This window comes from Zonotrichia albicollis, chromosome 3, assembly GCF_047830755.1.
Source record: "Zonotrichia albicollis isolate bZonAlb1 chromosome 3, bZonAlb1.hap1, whole genome shotgun sequence".
Lineage (NCBI taxonomy): Eukaryota > Metazoa > Chordata > Aves > Passeriformes > Passerellidae > Zonotrichia > Zonotrichia albicollis.
The window spans coordinates 62,203,881-62,229,130 of NC_133821.1; the positions used below are offsets into that span (position 1 = coordinate 62,203,881).

Sequence of the window (25,250 nt, forward strand, 5' to 3'; positions counted from 1 at the left end):
AATCTCACCCTTTAAACACACACCTTGGTAACAGAGCTTGGGGGAAAAACAACACAGTCCTCTAATAAAGGACTTCATTGCTTGCAATATTTATATGTCAATATAAAATATGTCAAAAAGACCCCTGGACTAAGAGGTTTGGGATAAAGGAATCAGTCTAGTAGAGTCGCTGTGTATATTACTCTAATTTTTGTGAAGGCATTGTGGGATTGCCAAGAAGCAATTCCTGCACTAGGTAAAGGCTCTGCTCCATAAGCATCCATCACTACTCATTCTGACTACATTCATTCAGTTAAAATGTACACGATAAATCAAATTAAAAAACTGCTCCTTTAAATACTTTAATCAATAAGAAAGGCAGGACTTCAGCTACACCTAGCTACAAGCTCCCAGTACTGCAGCCTCTCCACAGCACTGTGACAGCGAGGCTTTATCTGTTGAGGTAAATGACTGACTCTGCTTCAATACAGAAACTGTGAATTGAAACTAAGCACCTCCAAGTAAGTATCAACAATTTAAACAGCTCCTTGTAAAAATCTGTCTGATTGTCTGTGCATTGGCATCTTTCACATAAAGTGCTTAACTAAAAATGTCAGGCAAGGTCTCAAAAGGCGACAGCTCAGATGGAGACCAAGAAGTGACACGATGGGATGGCGGGCTGCCCTGCAGCAGGTCCCTCTCTGCAGAGCCAGGGGCAGGGCAAGATCCCTGTCAGAGGTTGCTCTTTTCCTTATAGGGCAAAGTCACATGGTGACTTGTGACAGACCAGTTGTCCCCCCACCACCATCCCAGGGCACTGCTGCAATAATGCACTGCATGGCTGGCCGTGCATCCCAAAGCAAACACGCTGCTGCCCCAAGTACTTCCAATGGTTACATTTGCCCTGATCAAACCGGAGTGGGGACATGAGGAAGCACCAGGCCTGTGGTGCTCCCTGGCCCCGGAAAGAGTCCCACCAGACAAAGCTGAGATAGTGTATTACAGGGGATTTAGGAAGAGAGGAGGTGGTTTTTAGAAGCAGCACTAAGCACAGGCTTCAAGCCCATTCTTTGGCTACAGCAGTTTCCAGTGTGACACCTGCTGGGAACAGGACTGCTCCCTGCTCACAGTCCAGCAGCAGGGACATGTATCCTGGATCCACCCTCAAGAGCAGAGAAGCTGGTGCTCAAAACTGCAGGCTTAATTGGCTCCATCCAGCAGCAGCTTTGCTCACTTATATTCACCTAAGAAAATTCAGGTTTTTCTTGTAAATAATGGTCTGTGAAGAAGGTTAACATGTCAATGCCTCATGTTTTCTCGAATTTTCCACTTTTCTGGCATACAGTGTTATGCCCCATCAGACATGATGAGCAAAACCAATCTGTCCTGACTACTCTACTGATAGGCACCAGTTCATAGAATGTGGTTAAGGCTTTACTGGTCTTCAGACCTTTTCCCTAAAACTTTCTGTGTTGTGGTCACTAATTTTTTTCAGCCTGCTACTTAGAAAGACTTTGGATTTGAACATTACCCTTCATCTCCTCGTTGGATCACACACTAGCCTTAGTGCAGCCTGCTGATAAGGAACCCAAAATATAACTATATAACCCTTATAATCCTATAAGGAACCTAAATATAGCTATTTAGTTTCTGTACAAAGCAGATGTGTGCAAAAGCTTGGCGTCTTTCCCTAGCATTGGGAAATCCTAGGAATTAATTTCTGTCTTCAAATACATACTCTACTTCATGTAAAGTTGATGGAGGGCATATAAGTGTATGAGGTTTGTAGACAGAGATAATATCACTTATTAGACCAAATAATGTAACTTGAAGTAAATAGAAAAGATTTTGACTATCAAGCCTTTAAATACGTATCCTGGCAGAGAGAGTGAGTGAAATCTGAAATACCCTGTGTTACTTGTGTTTGAATAGCAGCAGATAAGACATTTTATATACTCTCAGAAATGTCCCCATCTCCTGCACAGTGCACTTATTGCTAGCAAAGCAGCCTGCAGCAGAAAACTCATGAGGCAATTCTTAGGAGGCTCTTGGTCAAAACTGCCCTTAGCATCTTATGCTCATCTCACAATGAGCATCTGCTCAATAATTAGCTTTTGAGCTTAGGAAAGGCTGTGTACTGGCACTAATAACTTCATACACAGTTTTAGGAACTTCACAATTCTGAAAGTTTCTTTTATTTTACTTCACTGCTTATAAAATGGGCAATATGTTGCCAAATGAACACTCCAATAGAGAGAGGTAACAAAATGGTTTCCAGTGAAAGAAAAAGGTGTGAAAAGCAGTTAGCATTTCATGAAGACCGATAAGGCGGAAAATGTTTTGCTTGGTTTTTATATGGTAAATAAGTCTTTCAAAATCTGTTTCAGGCCTGTGATCAAATTGGCCCTCTGTAATTTTTTAAGAGGGGGGAAGGCACAGCAGATGGAAAGGGATTGAACCAACTCTATTAAAAACCTGGTGTTGCAATTTTTTTCTAAAATGAGGCAAAGAGAGTAACGGGGAACCTACCATAACAGCAGCTCATCTGTTCAGCCACTTGATGTATCTCTTTATTGTTGCAGTTACTGAGACTCAGCTTTATCTTGTGCGTGAGCACAATAGTGACACCATATTGAAATGTGTAAATATATTTTCATAAACCATGTAAAACACCTCCTCTTTACTGACAAAATGATGCACTTAGAATACATGAAATCCTGAGAAAATGCTGCTGCCTCAGGTTCCAAATTCCTCTGATTCCTCATCTGAGTTTTATTGCACGTGCACTGTTATCTGACAAATATATCTGCCAGACTATTTAAAAAATACTTTGTCTTATCATTTAAACAGCTCCTGTCAATGTTACCTAGTCCTTGTTCACACTGCTATCCCTGTGAGTGATGATACAGAAATAGATCTGGCTAAGGTCGGTGTGTGTAGCCCAGATCCGTAACATTGGCATTTCTTATTCCTGTCTGCAGTAAAGCCAAAGTATTTTTGAAGAAATGAAGGCTTCAAAAGGGACAACAGTAGGGTCAGGGACACGAACTGCTTTTTCTGACTTCATTTCTCTCTGCTCAGTGCTTGTGACCCACGACTTTGCTGGAGTTTCTGATACAAGGGTGTATTGTCCCGTTGGGTACCAGCTCACACGTTAAGCCCTGGTGTCCCACACAGTCAGGAGGAAACAGAGGCAGAGGGCAGTAGGAAGAGGGCAGGAACAAGGTTGGAATAGGATGACTCCTATAGCCAGATGTTGATGCAGAAGTCACCTATGCCCTGATGAACTACATCTGTGGGGCTCCACAGACACAAGCCTTTGACTGAACACCAGCGATGCACAGGGCTTTGTATCCAGCTGAGTGCGGAAAACATCTCCCTGGGGAAAAAGTGAAAAAGGAAAAAAAAGAGTGACTAAAAAATGAAACAAATGAAAGGAACTCCGCAAATCCAGATGTTGGAATTTTCCAATCCCCCTAGCAAGAAAAGATAAGCAGGGGATAATCCTTGTTTATATAACTTTTCTTTTTTTTTTTTCTTTTAATTTTTTCTTTTTTTTCCTTTTTTTTCTTTTTTCTTTTTTTTTTTTTTTTTAATAAAACCTGAGACCAACAGGCATGCTTTCACCAGGTTTGTGTGCTTCTTTTCCAGATCCGCACCGAGAAGTTTCGCTAGGGCCCGCACCCCCTCGGGCCGGGTGCTGGGGAGGGTCCCCTTCGGTGGGCGCGGCTCTCCGGGGGTCCCTCGGGCACGGCAGTGACGAGCACTGCGCCGGCTGCCCTGGCTGAGAGCCGGGCCCCTCCTGTGTCCCGGCAGGCCTCGTTGCGGGCCGCTGGCCCCGCACAGCCCCTGGCTCCGGCGGGGACGGACATTCCCGGCTCGGGGGCGGCTCTCGGCCCCCCGCCCGCCCTCAGCGGGCCGGCGCAGAGCGCGCTGCCGCCGCCGGGGGGCGCGCTGGCGCCGCGGCCGCCCCGAGCAGGTGGCTGAGGGGCCGCGCCGGGCCGGGCCGGGCCGGGCCGGGGCTGCCGCGGCGCCCCAGCCCTTCGGTGAGCGGACAGCCGCCCCTCCTGCGGCCTCCAGCCCAGCGCCCACCCGTGAATTCTTGACTCCGGGGAGCAAGGACGAGGACGGCGTCAGTCTGTGCCTAATTTCCCACCGAGCGCGCGTTGCGTGGCGGGCCGGCTTAGGGCTGATCTGCCGTCCAAATAAAGCAGCGCGTCTATTTCTGGCCGTGGCTTAAAGAGGAGCAGATCTCATGTACCATGTTGGAAGTTCTTGAAAAACAGCCAACGTACAGAGGTCAAGTTTCCTGTACTGACAGCAACAGCGGGATGTGAGACGGCAGTGTCCTTCGTGAGGAGCTGGAGAACTGGGTCACTCTGCATCCTTCACTAATCGCTGGGTTCCAATTATAAATTACTTTAGTCTCTTTGGAAGCGCGTGGAGAGGAGAGAGAGGATCTACTTGAAAGCCTGTAACTGCCTCAGCCATGGGAGCCAGTGGGAGCATTGCCAAGGGGTTCATGTCGGCAAGATGAGGGTCAGGCCCCCAATATTGCTGAGTAGATGATATAATGAATAAAAAAAATACACACTTGTGGTATCCACTGGGATCTGACTCTTCATTAAAAATTAAGGGACAAGGCAGACAATGATTGTTTGGCAAATTTCCCCAGGGTCTACTTTTAAGAAATCATAAAACCCCTTAGCGATGCCTTGCCCAAAGCCAGTGCTTTCTGTAGCTGCTGGTACTCAGGGGCAGCAGCCCTCAGTTTTACATAGAGTTGTACACAAATACACTCTACCAGTATGCCCATGGAACTGCCTACTCTTAAAAAATCTTGCATGGAAGGATTTAATGTTGACAGACTTAAGTAGTGATGTCTCAACTGTGAAGAATCTGTTGTTTAACCAACTTTATGAAGCAAAAGTGCCTATCATTAAAGTGAGAGTATTCCCTTTGGTTTTAGAAGATCATTGAGGCTTTAAACATCTATGCAATTTGGTATGCACATAATTTGATAGTCTGTTTTACAAGAAGTTGATTAGAATCAGAAGAATCACCCTAACTCCCGCAGAAGAGGGCAATGAAATGTGCGCAGATCAAACAGCCTTAAAACGGAAAAAGGATTTATATAGTGGCAAATTGCGCAATGGCTCTTAAAACTACAGCTGTAGTCTTCTAAACGCTCTTTTACGTTATTGGTGAGTTGGTAAGTTATGATTTACTGTCATTTGATGTAAAATTAACTGTCACAAAACATTAGCAATCACTGGCTGAAACCACAAGGCTGCTTTTTTAAAATTCTTGGTATTGAGTTTTCTAGGAATGGACTGTCACTGCCTGCAGAGTGCGTTTTTGTCATCTCAGTTTTTCCCAGAAGCATACACTTCCTTCTTTTTACCTTTGCTAATACTTTAATATTTACCTTTTTTTCATCCATAAACATGTTAGCTGCTTTTTGTCTGTAAGGCAAAGAAGGACAAGTATCACTTTTCTCACCAGCTGGGGCAATCTTAGAAATAGTAATCACTTTAATTTCCCAGCTTGATTCAAAACACTGCTATTTACACTCCCATTGTGTGGTGATATCCTCCTGTTTCCGTGACCAGGTTTAAAATTTAACTACATCCACCATGCTGTTTTTCTTGCTAATTCAGAAGACAAGGATTAAAAAGTAAGCAAAAAGAAGGCTCAGTGGTACTGCTCCTCTGTGGAACTTGGGAAGCATGGCTAAACAGGATTACATGTATTATTAGGGTCCTGATCCCACAGCCCTCACCAAACTAATAACTTGTGCAGGAGCTTTGCCAAAGGCCGAGTGAGGGCAGAAGGCAGCAACAGTTGGCACTAAATGTCAGCTGCCTTTAAATAATGGGCACTTTTCTCCAAAATATTTTAAGTAGACCTGTATGTATTTGTGTCAGTGGCTTCAGGTGGCAGCAATTCCTGGGGGAGGGGGGTCAGAGATGTCCCACTGTGGAATCCTTCAATCATATATTCTCCTTCTCCTAAGCCACTGGAAATGAAATGAAACTGGTTCCAGTGTCACGCAGATCTGGATTGATGCAGCAGTATCCTGCGTTACCCTGTGAGGTAAGAGAGAGGCAGAGGGTGACACCCACCACCCTCCCTCCCCACGTTACAAACACTTTTTACATAGCTCTTCCAGGTGAGATAACAAATATACAAAAGAACAAAGTCTACTATATAAATGAAAGCAGATTTATAAAATTACAAGTTTAATAGATAAATATAATAAATACTTTATGCATCATAACTCTGGACAACTACATTTAAAGCAAGTATGTTGGCAAGTCACAAAAAAAAGTTGCGCCCTCGGCAACTTTATTTTTCAGAAAACCACACTGACAGGCATATTACAATGTAACGCATGAGGCTTTATGCTGTAAGTATGTTCAAATCCCGCTCACCTACCGAGTTCACCATGACATATATATGGGTGTAGTGTACTTTCTATCTTGGAATGTCTTTTTGCACACCAACACGGTTGTACAGATAAGATGTTATGTTCTACTTACCAGGGACAGTGGGGAAAAGTTTTGAAGAAAAATACTGGTAAATGACTTCTAGAAAAACTAAAGCATTTCTTAACTTTTTATTGACATTGGCAAATTAAAATAGAATAAATTAACAATATTTTCTCAAAAAAATGTTTTGTACAAAAATACTGTCAAAATTTCCTGAAAAGCTTTCAACACAGTAGTATCTTTTCATGTACTGAATAAACTATATTAGCACAGTGTCAAAACGCTGAAGACAGAAACAAAATTAAAAAAAAAAATCTGTGAAATGTTTGCCACTAGTCAACATTCCATCCACACCATATTATTGTCTGTACATATGGGGGAGGGGGACTGGGTAGCAGACTTTTTAAGTAACAGTATTACTTTTCCTGATCTGGAAAGGTTTGGCCCACATCTGTTAAGCTTCCAGTTTAGCGTATTCAGAAAAGAAAAAAAAAAATTAGTCTGCACTGCAATGCATAGTTAAAAATTAAGCAAGATGGCAGCTTTTGTGCAGTAGTATCTGCCCTTCAAAGTTCATGCAACCAACTAATGCAATTTTTTTTCCCTGTTCACTCAGAATTTGAATGCAGTTCAAGTCACTGGAAATCATAGTTTACAAAATCCACAAGATTAAGCAATTTGCCAAGATTAATATCTAACAGTCCGGCACTGTGGGAATTCTGGGCATGTTACTGTGAGGAAATTAAGAGTGGGAGGTCGGGAGGGGGGCAACCAACATAAAAAGGCAGAGTTAGCTAGATATTATTACTACAGGAGGGGACGTGAGTGACAAAGCTACAAAAAGAAAAAAAAAAGTGGCAGCGATAAAAAAAAAAAAAAATTATACAAGCGCATAGTTGACTCTGCTTTCCAGATTCTCACCTTTTCAAGCCCTGAAAAGTGAGACACCGTGTCTAGGGGAATGTTTTCATTCGCACCGATAAAAGTCCTTTGTTTGTTTTAAATGAATCAGCAGCTCACCCTGCTGGGCTGCTGTTTGCAAACGAAGTCTGTCATGAAGTCAAACTCGTTCTGTCCCAACCACAGCTCGGGAAGCTCCTTGATGCGATCCAGCCCCATTTCGATGACTAAGGACATGAGGACCTCCTCGTCGATGAAGTCCGTGTCTATGACATTGGGCGGCAGCATTGCCGCGGGGACGTGGGGGACGGCGGGCGGCAAGCCGCTGCCGCTGCCGCCGCCGCCGTGCTTGGGGTTGCAGTCCCTGAAATGCTGCTGGCTGCCGCCGTTCAGCTGGTGGCTACCGGCGTGCAAGTCCGGCATGTAGTGGCTGTGCGGGTACGGGTGGTGGCTGAAGTACTGGTTGTTCAGCTTCTGGAGCTGCATGCTGGCGCTCAGCTGCCCTCCCGGGCTGGCGACGGGGGGGGCCATGAACTGGGAGCCGCTGAAGCGGGCGGGGGGCGGCATGCTGCCGGCCGGGTGCCCTCCGCTCACGCTGCCCGGCCCCATGGCGTGCCTCACCCCGCTGCTCGCGTTCATACTCCCAGCTCCGTAATGTATATGGTCGCCCATCAGGGCGCTGAAGGCGTGCTGCTGCGGCGGCTGCTGCTGCTGGTGGTGGTGATGGGGGGTGGGAAACTGCCCCATGCCCATCCGATGCGCAGGGTGGTGGTGGAGCCCGCCGGATCCGTCGGGGAATCGCCCGTGGTTCATGGCCATCATGTGGTCTGCCATGGCTCACCTGGAAAGTTAGCGTGTGAATATATTAGGAAAATACACCCTCCTCGGACATCCAGCCGCCCTCTCCCGGACCAGCTGCATCTGCCTGGCCCTGGCAGAAATTACTTCGCTGGTCCTGCAGTCCTCTCTCCTTCCCGGTGGAGGGAATAATAATAATAATAAAAAAAATCTCCCAAAAATCTACAGTGGCTCCACCGTGGAGTACAAAAGGAAAAATAAAAGGAGAGCCCGCGGAACGAGAATCCCGGTCCCCTCCTCTAATCCGGCGGGCAGCACGCATTCCCACTCCAAGTCGCGCGTACCTATCGGCGGGGAGCGTCGCATTCGGCCACCGCCGCCGCCTCCCCGCACGCTCTGGAGCCGCCCAAGCCCCCCGGCTTCTCCCTCGAAGGCAGCGGATTCCCACGGCACTCTCGCTAACTTGAGCGGAACAAGCAAAGAATTGGCAAGTCCCACCTAGCCGCTGTCAGCAACTTTTGGAATCAAGTCCCAATTATTTTGGTGAAAACACGGTAATGAGCAGATAAGGACATGAAGCCAAGCAGCTGAAAAGCACCTTTCCTCGCGTGTTTATAAAGTCACGTTTTTCCTGTTGCACACAAAAGGGATACCCGGCACCAGCCACGAGAACGGCCGCACTCACCTCCCGGCTTCTTTCTTCCTCTCCTTCAAAGGTGGCGGTGGAATCAGTCAGCGAGAGTTACCCAGCATAGAGAGGGCTGCTCCGGCTCCCTCTCCCCGGCGCTGACGTGACCGGCGCCGCGATCGCTGCCGCAGCCCCGGAGCTGGTTCTCGCCCCTCCGCGAGGCGCATCGGCACTTGCCAACAATGAGCTGTGTTCCTTACACGGCTTTGGCCGCGGCTAATATAGGATTTCAGAAGGGAGGAGCAAAACCCTTACAGGCAACCAGAAGTAAAACCTGGAGCAAGCGGGGCGGGGGGGGGGGGGGAGGGAAAAGGGGGGGAAGAAAAGGGAAAAAAAAAAAAAAAACAACCGAGCACCCAACACCCAGCGCGCGGGCGCAGGCAGCGGGGCACACGCGTGTTCGGCGACACGCGGGAAGGGGACACCGGCTCGGGAAGCACCGCGCACCCGCGCTCAGCGCCTCCCCCGCGAACAAAGCGGGGCTCCGCGGCGGGGCGGCGGGAGCGGCGCCCCGCGCACCCCCCGCACCCCGCCGCCACTCTCCCGCCGCCCACGGCCCCGTCTGGCCCCGCGCCCCGGCATCGCCGCTGCCCCTTGCGCCCCGTCCGGTCATGTCGCTGCAGCGCCGCGGCCGCCGACACGCGTGGGACTGAGCGCTCCGGGCAGGGCGAGTCCGTCCCTCCGGCGCCGCCGTGGTGCAGGTGCCCCGATCCGCCGGCGTGAGGCCCCAGAACCCGCGTGGGCGTCCACGGGGCCGGCCCCTCCCCCGGAGCCGAGATCCGAAATCCACCTTTTTCCACAAACACGGGAGCCGTATGCGGGAGGTGTATATGGGGATACCGGCACGCTGCCCACTTCCCACGTCCCTCCATCTCCCGTGTTTTGCCCGCTGCCACCCGGGCTGTGCAGGGCGAGTGCCCACCCACTCTTGCCCTTGGCCGGGGTTGTGGGGTTTATTACAGTTATTTACGATTGTTTCCATTGGAATGGCAAAAAACCCCAGAACATGCGGGTTTCCGGTGGACACACGCTTTGCAATCGCCCGGGCTGGGCAGGTCCCCTGTCTGTCCCCCTGCCCGGCAGAGCCATGCCTCGCTGCACAGCCCCGGCAAGGACCACGCGTACCCAAGCTTGCCCCCCCACCCCCGAGGCCGTCGCTGCTGCCTTTTGCTCCAGATGCAGCTCCTTTCTGAAGGGCAGCCATGCTGTCCTTCAAGGAGAGGGAAGAGCTGAGGGGCTGGGGGAGGCATGCCACAGGGAAGTGCTAGATGGTGGCCCACTTTTCCACAGTGTCTTTGCCTGGCCTTCTGCTTCCGTGTTTGTTTTTCTTCTTGGAGCCGTCTACGGGCGCACAGAGAGGACCGTGATAGGCAGGACACTCCCCCGGCACAAAGAATTGTGAATATGAGGTCAAGACGGCCGTCGTGTAGGCTGAGATGGGGTTTCTGCTCCTCCACGTGCTATGCAAGGATGCAGCACAGTGCAGGAGGGCCTCCCTGGAGAGCCACAGGTGAGACAAATGGCATGCTTCAAGAGGCTCTCCATGTGACAGCGTCTTGCCCCCTTTTGGGTGGGCCAGATTCTTACTAGGCTGCAGTGACTTACAAAACCTAAAGGATGGTTAGCTCTGCCTCCATCTCAAAGAGAGACAAGGCAGAGCTGGGCTCCTGGATGCACTGAGGTGATGGATGAGTGTCTTTGTGTGGCTGGTGCAATCCTTTGGCAAAGCCACATGGGCAGATGGCAGTGGTTGGGCAGACATGGGATACCAGGAAAATACCTGGCTGATGTCTCAGCTGTGAGGGACAAAAGGGGTGAAATCAAAGCGCTAGGAAGACAGAAAGGTTTAAAAGTGTGAGTTACTGCAAGGAAGTTACCTTATCCTGGAGCTCCCTTTCCTGCAGCAGTTAAGTAGGGTGCCCACCATGATTTCACCTTTTGGTCTTCAAATGCATGTCAGCAGATGAATGGAGGAATTGCCACTGAACAAGGATCTCCAACACAGCCAGAGACGGTCAGAAAAATGACAGTACTTTTCTGGAGTTTTTTCCTTCTCATTGGTGTGCAGGTTTAGCAGGACAAAACAATGAATAATATGGAGATCCCGTTCCATTTGGCAAGTAGTCAGCTGCGTATCATGACAAGTGGTTTGTTTAATGTCACATATCCATGGTGATACTGGTATGCCTTTTTGCTCTCTGCTGCTTTAAATTTGTGATTCTTTTTAAAGCTAAGCACACATCGTATCACTACCCTGCAAATGCCCTTTCCTATTTTCAGCTTTCAGGTGCTGGAAGCTGCCAGCTTGCCAAAGTGAGTTATGAACAATTGGTGCAAGACTGCCAGAAGCAATAGTAGGGAAGTCACAGCCTCCATGACACTTCACTCATACAAAACATATCTTCAGGTATTTACAGCCCACATACAAAGAATTAGGTGGGATGGCGCTTTCTCCATCGGGGGCTGCAGTGGGATCCAGATAAAGCTCAGCAGAGCAGTGCCAGACAAGGCAAGTCTGTCATTGTTTATGGCCATAGCAAAGTGGGAACACAGTCAGTTGGTTGCTTTCCAGGAACTGGCTGGAAGAGTTGTGACTGGCAGCTAAGGGAATGCAGGACAAAGCATGAGCCCATCACCACTGAGCTCTCAGGAAACTCTGAATCTTATTTGCTTGCTACTCCTGATCTAAGCCATGGTTATTTAAAGAAATCTTCTCACTCATACTATTCAAAGTCTTTTGCATATGAGTTGGTTCCTCAGCCAGACAGCAAGAAAGCAGGACACTGCATATCAGGAGAGAGCTGGAGATGGCCAGGGGTGGGAATGAAACCAGCAGGATTCAGAGTTGCTTCTCAAGTGAAGAATCAGAGTAGAGTTGAAAGCAGAATGTGACTGAAGGGCCCATCTAGGACAAATCACTGAGAAATATCAAACACGACAATGGAAAAGAAAGACAAAAGTGGATCCTCGGTTGAATGTTAACATTTTGGATTGGAAGGCTGGCTTGCAGATGCGGCCGTGCTTACTCCTTCCAGAGTGGAATGTCTGCTGTTCATGGTGAAAGGAAGGAAAGGAAAATCACAAAGGAGAATCCCAGATGGTGTGTTTTTAGATATCTACTGGAAATGTTTAAGCTTGCTCAATGTTGTAATATATCCCTGGAACAAGATACCCAGGACAACAAATTTTGGCCAACAAGTTGCCCTTCTTTTGCAACTTTGAAAATGTAATCTCCAACTCTCTGTAACTTGTCTGTCCTAGATGGTACTGGAGGTGAGTTTCTATGTGTTACCTCCCACGCTGACACAAGGCAGTCAGGAAAATCCAGGTCAGGACAGCTACTAGGGTTATCTGATAGGAAATTTTATATTAGAATGATATCCTGGAAGAAATGCCCTTTCTGTAGAAATGACACTCTGCTATTGAGAAGACAAGCCATGATTTTCTGGCTGCTCTCACATCTGACCTCTCAAAGCTACCTTCACCTAAGATACCCACCCTTCTCAGAGGCACCTGGCGGTTGGGATGGAGGAGGGAACTGTGGTGCAGGATGTCCCCAGCTCTTTGCTGAATAGCTGTCCCTAGTTTCACTGCCCACCCCGAGGAAAAATGATGAGTTTGTTCCAGATGGGCACCCAGGAAGCAGAGAATTCTGTTTTGGTCTCTCAGCATGCCTGTGTATTGCCCCCTGGAATTCCCTTTGAGAGAAGGGCAGTTACGGTTTTTCTGCTGTTGGAGTTTTGATTATCAGGGAACTCTGTTTTCTGGGTTTCTGAGAGAGCTATTGTTATTCTTATGGGATTGAGGGGAAAGATTGGACACAAGATTAACCATGGGTCTAGTTATGAGAACCTCTGTGTATCCAGGTGGGAAGGAATTACCATGGCCAGTTTGGCCTTTGGAACAGCCCCAAGGTTCAGACTATGGCAGAACATGTAGGATTAACTCAGTTTACTTAGTTCAGTATCAGACATGAGTTTCCTAAATCCATCACTGCTCCCCTCTGTTGGTCCAGATGCTAGCCAGGCATTCCCCAGAGCTGAGCATCTATCCTCCTGTTTCAACAATCTGCTATCCCAGGGAAGGCCACTGTTCAGAGATGTGCTGCACCTGACATACAGGTGGGCAGCCCAAGTGTGGATGAGGTGACCCACTGAGGATTGTTTTCAGTGGTGGCCTGTGTCAGCAGGAGTTACTGGAGTGATGTCAAAGCACATCTGTATGGTATTCATAAAAGTGGCTAGTAGGAGAAAGTCAGTGAAAATGCAGAAAGAGACATAGAATGTGCTATTTCAATTAGTCTATATGGGATTAATTTTTTCTTTGACAGGTTTGACAGGATAAACCATCTCTGTGCTGGTTGCAAGTGGTTACAGTGCTGAGAATTGGGGTTTCATAATCATTCTGAAAGGAGTAACCCATGGTAAGGAACTTCCTTGAAGCATTAGGGGATATGTTAGAGGGTTTCATGTGTTTGCATCTCTTGTAGATATGCCAGGAACCAAAGGCGTACACATAAAATTGGTGGTCAAAATTAAGGAACACAGGCTATGCAAAGTGTGTTACTCTCTTCCCACACACATTTTTTTGTTTTGTTAGATGGATCAAGATACTAATGTGCCAGTATATTTTGCTTTGATAACAATGAATGTGGCTTTGCACCCTTTATCTACATGATCTTATTCATGTGAGAATGTCTTGGCAAGCTCCATTTTTTACCCTTATATGCCCTTTTTGTGCAGTCTTTCAAACTTGTGTAATCACAACTGAGAGTATTCCTTAAGTGTAATTTCACTGCAAGGTGTCTTTTTTGAAAAAGTAACTGCAAAAATGGGAAAATATATTAAAAACATTATTTCCTGAAGTGGCACTAAAGGATGTAAATATACTAAAATAAACACACACATAAGCAAATAATGAATCAAGCATCATTCCATTTGTACTTTGTCACACAGAACCCCAACACAGACCTTTTCACTACTCTTTATGTTTTGGTATCAGTGGGAACCAGAAATAACAAAAGGAAACATTCAGGTGCTTTTGACAAAGCAGTGGCAGCTTCTGTAGTAAACTGAATAACACAAGCTTCAAATAGAGCACAGGGGTGGAAAGCGGTCACCAGGGCTAGGCTGTATGAACAAATATTTTTTTTGTTTGGAGACCAAGCCACATACTAATACTACTCATTTGGGTAAAGAAAGACTTCAAATTTTGTTTTTAGAATGAGAAGCTTTATTTAATTAAAAATTACTAGAAAGCAGGGTGCGTACTTCTAAGTATGTATTAGGCCTGGATGAGTACACCTAAAGCATTTGTTGCATAGATTCTGTAATTAATTGAACTGGTGGTTGACAAGTAATTTATTTGAAGTCCACTGAATAATTGAAATTTATTATTAGAATGAACTGCAATGCTAAAAAAAAAGATTTATGATTACAAATATAGGACTCAGTACAGATACATTTATATACATGATTAACAGTCATGCTTTTTGGACAGAGCACTTCACACAGTACCCTGCTCTCTTGTATCTGCCTACAAACATTCTATTTTAAGTGGGTGAGGCTATGCAGGAAGTAAGATTCTTCTTACTATGAATAAGGTTGACAAAATCTTAACCTGTCAGACCACCAACCGATCAAATTGACACATCTTATATCCAGCAACTGTCTGTACTTGGGACTGGATTTTCAGGTGATCACATCTTTATAGCACAACAGTCCTCTTGAGACACTGATCTGTGTGAGTGTCTGGCCTCAAATTTAATAATACCTAATAAAAAATATAATTATATTATTCCATTGATTAAGTCCAGATTGTGTCTTTGCAATTTTAATATTTCTGACTTGAAGAAAATGTTAGTAAAGTTAGCATAATGGTTATTATGGAAGAGAAATGTTCTGCTGCAATGCTGAACACCAATTTAGATATGGATAAGCACGTACTTTGGATGTGCTTATTGGACCTAATGGTATATGCTTGTATATTAGATTCTGCTAATATGCAGCAGAATCTCTCCAAATCACGTGAGAAATACTGACTTTTGTGGGACTACAAGATTTCTGTGCACAGCAAACAAGTGTGTGCAAATGTGGTGATGTAGTATGTAGGAAAGTAGTTGTTTCATGTAACCACTATGTCATTCAGGCTTCTCCAGCAACTTTGCCACTTCAAATTTTTATTTAAAGAAATAGGGAAGTAAGTTTAGTCCTCCTCTTGATGATAAAGGGTTACAAGCAGCTGTGGTGTTGGCGTCATGTGTCATACATTGTCAGCAGACATTTGCAGTTTCAGTTACATTTTCTCCTTTGATTTGATTATGTTCTTCTCCTAAATTAAATAATTATAATGTGTGTACTGTGTGGTAATGGCAGCACTATCTATTCCAGGCCTTTAGAAATATGCTGCGGGTTCAGGAGAATTTGTAAGCAATAAACCTTCTCATCTAGTTTGTCATTTTAGGCAACTTACTTTCCATACACCTTCTCCAGTGGTTTATTTTTTACAAGGATGAAGAATCTGGGAATCATTCCAGTCTGACCTGTCATATCAGTGGATTTTCACTGCCTTTCTTTAGTTGAGAACCTCTTTACTGCAAAGCTGTATTTTGAGGCTTTATATTCCAAATTTGGTCTCATCTCAATCCAGCACTTCACATTGTCTGTTCTCTGTAACACCAATAGGTTATCTTTGTTTTCTGTGGGAAGGGTTAATCTTGCTCAGACAGGCCATTCTCAGTGTAGAAGATGCCTATCTGTGCTTCTCCCTTCCTGAGTGCTTGCTGCAGAGGAGCCTTGCTGCTATCCCTCTCAAGATTAGTTACACACTTTCTATGTGGATTACTTCCTGCTTTCCTTCAGCCTTTCATTTTGGTTGGCACCAGCAAATGTTGTTTCCATTTGTGTAAGTAGCTGTTTCGTGGGCCCTAGGATTTGGAAATGACAGACTCAATTCTAGTGTGTTTTAAGTTTTGCTCTGAAATATGTACAGTAAGTCTGTCAAACCCATGAAATATAATGAAATAAACAAAGAAATGTAAATATTCAAAATAGTTTCTATTTCCTAAAAGTACTCAAAACTCAAGTTTGGTAGCTCCTTATTTGGAAACACATGCCTTGTTTTCTTATCAGACATATCTTTATGAGTGTTGCAAACTATACCATCAGTTTTTTTCCCAATTGATTATTTTTGGTTTCAGTTGTTTTTAGGAAAGCAGAGCAGATGTATATAATTTTTCACACTTTGCTGTTCTTATGCGTCAGCCTGATGATATCATACTCAAGCACTAATAATACTACTACTCGTCTTTTACATAAATTACCACTTCACAGCTTCAGAGCATAATACCAACATTACCTAATTACTCTAGAATTGAGCATGCACTCTTTTCCTCTTAGAGTAGAAGCTTAAATGGATTTAAATGGTCAAATGTAATCAGAAAGGAAAACAAGTCCTTTAATAGCTGTGCAGTGGTCTCATCAAAAGGCCAGGAGCCAGGGTATTTGTTCTCTCCTCTCTCCCAGCTCCAGCAGTGTAATTAAAATCAGACTTAAGCACCCGAATTCCCTTCTGCTTCTGAGAGTCCTACATAGACCTCACTTTATCTCTCTGTAAAGTGGAAAATATTGATACCTTTCTCCTAGAAAATGCCTAGCAGAGATCTTTTTGGGTTAATGCCTAAGAATCACTACTGTGGCCACAGATATTTGACATCAAAGCATTTCACAGCTATCCTAGTTTTCTGCTTTATTTATTTCACAGCTATCCTAGTTTTCTGATTTATTTCAGATCATGAGTGGGGCTCCAGCCACCTTAATGTCAGTAGAAATAGTCATTTACCATTACTGACTTCAGTGTAGGCAAGACCCACTCTGCATTTTTAATCTCATCCAAAAGGTAACCCTTCCAATAACCTTGTGTTCAGTCCCACCCAAGCAACAGGACAAATTTCTCCCCTCTCTTTTCTGCCTTCCCTGTGTCCTAAATATTCCACTCCCAGTGCCTCTTACCAATTACCTCTGCAAGACTCTTTGGAGGCTCTTGCTTCCTTTCTGCTCCAGGATGAATTTTCCCTGAAAACTTTCAATCCTCATAGCTCTTGTCCAGGAAGATCACTGCAATTTTCCTTCCAAATAGTCCATTTCCTGCAGCTACGTGCAACACTCCCCAACCAAATCTCTCACAGGGTGAATGGCAGCAGTCCAGCAACATTCTATCAATCAATCACAGTGAAGTTACATTCTTTGACAACTTCTTTGCATAACCACATCTACTGCCTCTTTCTTCCCTGCAGACTCTTGACACCCCAATAACCAATTTCCATACATTTAGGAAATGTTAAATCCAACAACTTCCCTCAGTATAATGTCCATACACATTAAACATGGTATGGAAGGTGTTCAGCGATAGCATGAATATGTGTTAGGGCTCTTGCATCCATCTGAAGTTGTCTTCAAGATCATAAGAAAAATATTTACACCAAGGATGACAGCTGACCTACACTTGTATTTCAGTGAGGTTGTCTGCAGTTCTAATCCCCTCCCCCCCCACCATTCTCATGCCAGGGTAGGAAGAGGATTGTTACTACTAATTGCTTTTACTCCTCCAAGAGTTTGAGGAATATCCACCACTCTGTATTTTAACTTACAGATTTTCTATGATTCGTCACATTTAAGGGCAAAACTCCTGACAGTTTGCAATGTTTTGAACATTTCATTATTGTCTTTCATGTATAAAAATTCTCCAGGCTAGTTGACTGCTCAATATTATTAGTATTAGTATTATCTTGAATATTATATGGTCTTGAATATTATATTAGATCTTGCAGAACAAAACAAAATGTTCTGTGACTAATAGTGACTTAAATTCAGTCTATAGCTCCAATTAATGCTATTTTAAACTGTCATATTGCTTCTCATGTATTATGGCTAGCAATCCCTTGCTCAATTTTTTTTCTTTTTTTTTGCACACCACAAGGGAACTTGATTTCAGAGAGAACAAATAGCTAAAAGGACATCTGAAATTCAGTCGCTTGTATTTTGCCTGAAGACAGGTATTCATAGCACAGAAAAAGCTGCTGGTACACTAAGTTCTGTATCTGCCTAACTAGCAATGCCAACATTAATGTCTTCTAGAGAATTTGTGATGCATCTGGCATTCAACAATACTTGAGGAAGGATTTCCTCATGGCTACAACTGAGAGGACAAAACTTTAATATAAAGCAACTCACCAGCTATATCATCACTGGTGGAGACATAAATCTGAGGGATTTCTGTCTTAACCCTGCTGACTCTTGAACACTGGAAACTCTAGGCTCTTGTCATTTTTATTTTCTGTACAACTGATGAAATGGTACCTCTGTGGCTTGTATAATCAGTTCGACTGATTACAATAGTTAATGGACTGACTCTGTTTACATGAGCAGAGAGGCTGCGTTTCCTTTCTTTTTTTATGTATGTTAAAGTCTCCTGGCTTTGGTGGTAAACAAAGCTATTTACCAGAGTAACAGTTTATGACCAGTTTTCTACAGATTAGTTACAGGCTGCATTGAAAGACTATGTCCTTTTACATGTTTCCTTGTTATGAACTAGGTACATAAGCATGCCATGCACCACATCCATTCCATTCTTCATTGAACAAACGTTCGTGTACTCTTTCTTTAAAAGTCATCAATCTGCTCACTTGGGGTGCTGAGATTCTAGGATGCACTGCAGTCAGTAACTCAGGATATAAGCAGCACTTGGCATGATTGACCTCTACAAGTTCATTTGGTTTATTCTCTAAGCAGCTTTCTCTTCTGCATCCCTCTGAGGTTGGATAACTGAAATTTTCTATGAATATTTTTATATAATCATGTTACAATATCTTCTGTCATCCATTTTTTTTATTACAGCTTATTTCTGAGTTTGACCACTGCAGCACACTGAGCAGACATCTTCATTAAGCTGTCCATGCTGATGCCTCAATCTTTTTGTTGAAAGGTTACAATTAATTCAGAACCCATCTGTGTATATGAGTAGTTTAAATCATACCTTCCAAGGTTCATTACTGCGCACTCATCTACACTGCATTCCCTTTGCTGATGCATTACTCAGTTACTTAGTGTTGTCAAGGCTTACCAAGGTGCCTCACCAGCCTTGTCTTGCCCACTGCTCTTAGAGATCCAGCTTTTCTAGTAGGACCTCAATAAGTACATTAAACAATGCCACTGTTTGTATTGATCCTAGAGGCACCCCACTACTTAAATGCTGTGAAGAGAACGAAGCAATTATTCCTGCTCTGCCCCTGTGTGCTATCCCCTAACTGGATTTGCATCCATGACTGGCAGGGTGTTACCCGCTCTTCTCTTCCTGACAACTGGCTTTCCTTCGTAGCCTTTTGTGAACACTCTTTATTCAAAGCCTTTGCACTGTTTAAGTAACATCCCCTGCTTCCCCATTACCATTTCACAAAATTGCTCAAAATCCAAAGAACTGACATCAAAGCCTTCTTTCTTTTCACCAGCTTTTGTTTGTTGACCCAGAAGATTTTGTTGCTATGAGTGTTGTTTTTTCAGTGTTCTGTACAGGTGACTTTCCGGTCTGTACTACTGCAGTGCTGCTGTGATGGGGAGCTACTTTATAAACTAAATCTATTTCAGCACGCTGTTGTGTTTTGTACAAGTAGCAATCTCTACAGAAGCAGTTCTCTCAGCCACTCAGGAGCTGAAGAAAAAGAAGCAGAGAAACGAAGTTTCCTCAGTAATGATGCATCCACATACACACACCCCAGTTTGGAGCTTACTGAGGGTTCACTTTTAACCCTACAATCCCATGCTCATGTGGCTAAATTTGGTACTGACTGATCAGCAGCTGCCACCTTGTCCCTCAGGAAAATTCTTTCCTCAGGTTTTTTTGCCCGAAGGAGAGGCTTCTCTCAGACACCAGGTCTATCAGGTGCACGAGCCTGGGCTTCCCTCCCTCTCCAGGGCTCTGCTTGCCACCCCACAGCTGCCTCACCCCGGCCTTGTTCGTCCCCGGTGCCTCTTCTCAGGCCTCACGCAACAGCTTCCACAACTCCTCAGTCCTCAAGTGGATCGTCCTCATCTTCCTGGCCACCACCTTGGCTAGCAGCACCTGCCCAAGTGCCCCTTTTGTTGTGTCTGTTGGGGCAGGTGGCTGAGCACATTTTGGAATTTGGAGCAGGTTTGTCTTGGTGTCCCCATGAGTTGGGAACCATGAACCTGGAGGAGAGTTGTGGTCCTGCATGGTGAATCGCTTGGCTGGGCCCAGGAAATGAGCCAAAACTGTGCACAGGGCTCACCTAGCTTTAGGTGAATCACCTTTATAAAACTCTTCTTCATAGGTGTGAGGAATGGAAAATTACTTAGAGAAAAGAAAGGATTTGAGATCACCTGGTGCCAGAAATTAGCAGCACCAAGTACTAGAGACTTGTGACAGTGTGTGGGAAGTGGTGCAGCACCCGAGAGCAGAAATTGAGGCCTTTCACAGGAAGGGACACACTTTCTTCCTTAAGGAGATTTAATGTGGGTGTTTGTTTCTTTATTTTTCTTTTAGTTTTTTTTTTTTTTTAATTCCCTGGCTATGAAGCACTGGTAATGGGTGGGACACACCTCCTGTTTAACCTTTGGCCGTGTGGATGGAGTTGAAACAGTCACTGTCTAGGGAGCTCCATCTGCAGCTGTGCACTGAGCATCTCTGATACTGATGGGGTTAGACCAGCCTTGTCAGTCCTCAGATACTCCAGAAGAAAACACTGATGCAGACAAGGCCACTGCACCCCAAACAGCAGACACTGCAATTTTTGAAGATTGCTTTGCTTACTACTTGTTGGCCTTTGCTAGTGAAAAATAACAGGCATAAGTGTGTCAAGATGAGCTGTGATTCTGGTCAACATATGACCATCATGCCAGCATGGGGCAGGAGGCAAAGATGTGAGTTTGGTAGTGTGGGGCAAAGGTTGGACCACCTATTTTGCCAGCTTCTACAACACAGAGTAACTGCGTGGCAGAAGTGTGGATTCCTTCAGGAAACATGTGGTTGGATACCTTTTTTACTATTCCATGTGGCACAAGGAGAAGCAGCAACTCTTACCCTGAGCAACTTGCATCCCAAATCATTTACCTCAATGGAAAATACTTTAGGGCACTGTACTTACCTTATGGCTGGTGCTGTTGATACCACCTTGGTTTCCTGAAATTTTCATTTCGTGGTATTCTAGTTTAGCAAGTAAAAAGCTTAAAATATTTTTACATTCACTTTCACATTAGCCTCAGAGTAGACCTTCCAAATCTGACACACTGAAAATAAGTGACACTCATTTTGGATTAATTTTAAGGCACTCTTAAAAAGTATTACCTTCCCCCCTTCTGATAAAAGAATTTTGCAGTTAGTTTCAATGATCCATTTAAAATCTCATTCTGCTTTTGAGGTCTTTTTGTAATCGAATTTAAATTTCTACTGCTTGGAAGACCTGCTAAGAATTCTTAATTGGTATATGGAATAGTAAATATAAAAACAAATGGCAAGGAATAGTGGAAGAGAACAAAACAGTTGGAATGCAATAGAAACAAGGAGTGACTTTGTTCCCACAATTCCAGCAATGTAGAGTTTTATCAGCATGCTGAATATCAATTCTCTTCCATAACTTTCTATCCTCTTCTTCTACAGGATTTTTCCTTTCTGAATTATTTTTGGAATCATGGCTCTGCAAAACTCCATTTCCTCTCTTCACCCCTCTGTTCCTCTACCAACTTCCTTGAAACCAAGAAATTAATTTCTTTCTCTAATAATTGCAGTGTGGAATGGAGATTATATCATAGAAATTAGAGATGCAAATGGGCAAGTTAGGTCATTCAGCAGTGCATCTGCACTGTGTATGCATGATGACTCCCTATACTGTAACATGTTCTCTAGTGTTTTGTCCAATCCAATTTTGTAAATTGGGTTGACTTCTATTTAAATTGTGAGGCTGTTCTATAATACAGAGAGATTACCAAGAGGAATGTCCTACATATGACCCAATTTAGAGATTTTATTTTCTTTTTAATCAAGCTTTTGCCATATAACTTTTTAAAACTTCTTGCTGAAACCATATGGGAAAATAACACAGAAATCATCTAAGATCACTGGAACGGTGATGCAGCTTGCAATCCCTTTGAAGGAAAACAGAGGATTAATCTTGTCAATAAGTGCATTATGGGGACTGCTTCCACAGCATTTCTTCCCACACAAGCACCTATTGCCCCAAATAGGAGCTGCTCAAGTGCAAGAGCTGCAAAATCAATCCCCCTTTGTGTAACATCCCTTGAATAACAAACTAGAAGTGCAGTGTATTATTAGTTTATCTACAGTCTGAAAGTCTCTCAGTTGTTTTTGCATTTGAAGTGCAAAATTATTATATAACTGCCTGAACAAAGATCCATTAATCTAACCCCAGAAATCTAAAGATTATTTGCCCTAGTTTATTTGGTGGAGAAGGAGACAGGAGGCACAATGTTATTTAGGCACCTCACTGTGCTTGAGTGATTTCAATGTGAGCTGGCCATCTACACAGCTTAGTGCCTTAGACCTTTGTAGCTTTTGGCCTGAATATTTGGCTTGCCATTCCCTGTTCTAAACACATCTTAGAAGTTCTAATTCAGTAATTTATCATATGAGGCATTAGAAAGAATAGATGAGGGTTCAATATCTCCACTGCGTGGGACTTAAAAAAAAATTAATTGTAAATTGTTATGTATCAATGTTATGTTTTTGTTTTGTAAAGTAAACACTAAGTGGGTACTCTTGGCACTTGGCTGCTTTGGAAATCAAGATTCTTTTTTCAGGTGCCTGAGGCTGTGCATGGCATTCCAGGCTGGAATACAGCAATGCAGTTTTATAGTTATTTCCCCAATTGTCTCCACTTACAGAGCTCTGGTTTAGTTTACAAAGTGTTTTTGGTATGAGCTAACTAAATTTTTCTTCTTTTTAGAGAAACGAAACCAGAAGCTTCGCTCTGCTTGCACACCAAAACCACTTTGACAGCTGGTGATGGTCCAAGCCTGTAATGCAGCCCTTGAACAACTTGGAAATGCCTGGGGCAACACATGCTCACTTCAGGGGATTGGACTAAATTTAGTCGGAATTTTCCCCAAACTGCTCGAATTAGAAATAAAGGGGCCTCAATACCAATAGTTTCGATTTACTTATCTGTGCTTATAGCAGCAAATTAGTGGCTAATGATCAACTTAGCCTATATTTTAGGAATATAGTGTTAGGCCCCTGTCTGGCAGTTTGGACCCATGAGTGCATTAGTGACTCCCTACATGCCTTTTCCAATTCCACTGGAAAAATAAATCATCTTTCTCTCTGGCTTAATCACTTGGAAACTACATCATCTTGAATTAAAATTGCTTTTTCCTATTTACAAAACCAGGAATGGTTTCTAAGAGCTCTGCCCCTCCCACATCACTTTCTTTGCCTCTTTTCCAGCTGGGTCCAGCATGATTCCAGTGCTGAGATAACAAAGCACCATCGGCAGGGTGATGTGGGTGGAGGCAGTTGAGAGGGTGTAACTGCCCACCACACATTTAGATATCTTTTCACTGAATCAGGTGAAAAAGATAGTACTTAATGCCTTTAAGAAAAGGCTGCCTATGTGACAAGTACAAATTATACTTCATGTTCCTGTAATTTGACCAGTCAACACCTGGTCTAAAACAAGTGATATGCTGTTAAAAGAGAATTCCAAAGCCACATCCAACAACAGACATATCATTTTCCAGATGAAATAAACAGGCAGTTAAACCCCCATCTGCACTCACCCCTCCCTAGAAACCAGAAAAGCTAAACACTCAAAACTTAGCAAGTAAGATTTAAAACAAATGAAGAAAATATAGGTAATATCACACTGGTTTATATTTGCAGGTTTGTTATTATGATTATTAAAGGCTGTAAAATGAAATGTTTTGTATCATTATAAAACCAGAAATATTTTGAGATAAAACCTGGAAAATAAAGTTTTAGCAGATATGATCTCTATCAAAATATATTTTATCTTGGTTAGAAAATATATGTACTTCTTTAGTTTTGTGTCTGTAAATAAGAAAAACTGAAGTGCTTAGGTGACCTTAGTTTAATAACTTCTGCTGGGAATTGCTCTTTAAATTCTGTTCAATGACAGAACTGAGTGTAGGTGCTCAGCAGAAACAAAACCAGTAAATAATTGTTCAAGAAAATACTTTTGAATTATGGCACTTGGAGTAATAATGGTTTGCCTCTCTAGAATACTATATAATTGACCCAAGTTGGAGGGGAAACCAAACCAAACCAAAGTTTGCTGAGAAAGGACGTCTCTATGCATCAGAAATATGTGGATGGAAAATAGTTCAAGCAAGAATGAGAGCTTAAAACCACAGCAAAGAAAGAAGGAGTCTGCAAGATCTAGTGGCTACCACGGAATAAAGGAGTTTGGGGGGTGGTATTGAGGGAGGTGCAGCCTCATCTGCTTCAGGCAGCCAGCTGAAGCCCCTTTCTTTGCTGATTGGCAAAAATCAGCAAAGCTTGAACAAGTTTGGGACTATCTCCCATAGATCCTCCAGTTCGTAAGGGCAGGGATATCTGTCAGAATGGTGAATATTTAGTTGAGAGCACCCACCTACATCACTGGCTTTTAAACAAGTAAGTGGGACTGTGCTTTACATCCTATTAGGTGCATATCTGAGGGTGTCTTGTGGCTGGAGCCATTGACTGGTGAATGTCTTACACTGTGCTGCTTAGGAAGTGTCTGTCCCAAGAGGTGCTGGGCACAGGCCATTCCTCCTGATCTTGTTAGATCCTACTGTGAATGAGGGCTTGTTTACACTTAGAGCTATTTTTGAGCAGTGCTGCATGTGGATGCAGTGGCCACACATGACATCATCAAGAACAATTCATCAGGAGCAACTCCATGTGTAGACAAACCCAAATTTAAGGTGAGGGTGGTCACAAGATGGTATTCTTCACCAAAGTGACCTCAGAGCAGATGTCATTTCCATGTGAATTATCATGCTCTTGGCAAGGAAAGAACAGGCATTTGAGAATGATTTAATTTTTTTATGACCAGGTACACACTCATACACCACAGTAAACAATCCCCAGTCCCATGAACACTGGAATATGGATCATGAAGGCAAGCACCTCTTGCTATTGCAGCCATGTATGTGCAGCATGAGGCTTTCCATGTGTTTGGAGACACTTGTGAACTGGCACTGGGCTGTGTTGGCCAAAGGTGTAAGTGCAGGGAAAAGAAAAGGTTAAGTGCAGGGAACCTAAGCCTTTGTCACTAAATGGTTTGTGTCACTCAGGCCAAGCTTGGGTTAAATTTTCTTGTTTACAACCAAATTATTGCTAGGGGAAGGCTGCTGACAAGTTCT

At 43.9% G+C, this 25,250-nt stretch overlaps 1 protein-coding gene across 2 annotated transcripts; it reads right to left on the reverse strand.

The window, feature by feature from the left end:
* Positions 1-6,204: 6,204 nt before the first annotated feature.
* CITED2 (Cbp/p300 interacting transactivator with Glu/Asp rich carboxy-terminal domain 2) lies at positions 6,205-9,123 on the reverse strand. 2 transcript variants are annotated; one of them, XM_074537643.1, is made up of 2 exons: positions 8,854-9,123; positions 6,205-8,211 (listed from the first exon to the last, which is right to left on the reverse strand). In XM_074537643.1, the coding sequence occupies exon 2, from the start codon at positions 8,202-8,204 to the stop codon at positions 7,479-7,481; it is 726 nt and encodes a 241-aa protein (XP_074393744.1). In that variant the 5' UTR covers positions 8,205-8,211; positions 8,854-9,123; the 3' UTR covers positions 6,205-7,478. The 2 variants fall into 2 exon arrangements, with proteins under 2 accessions (XP_074393744.1, XP_074393745.1); XM_074537644.1 differs by lacking the exon at positions 8,854-9,123 and adding an exon at positions 8,513-8,839.
* Between the last annotated feature and the right edge of the window lie 16,127 nt (positions 9,124-25,250).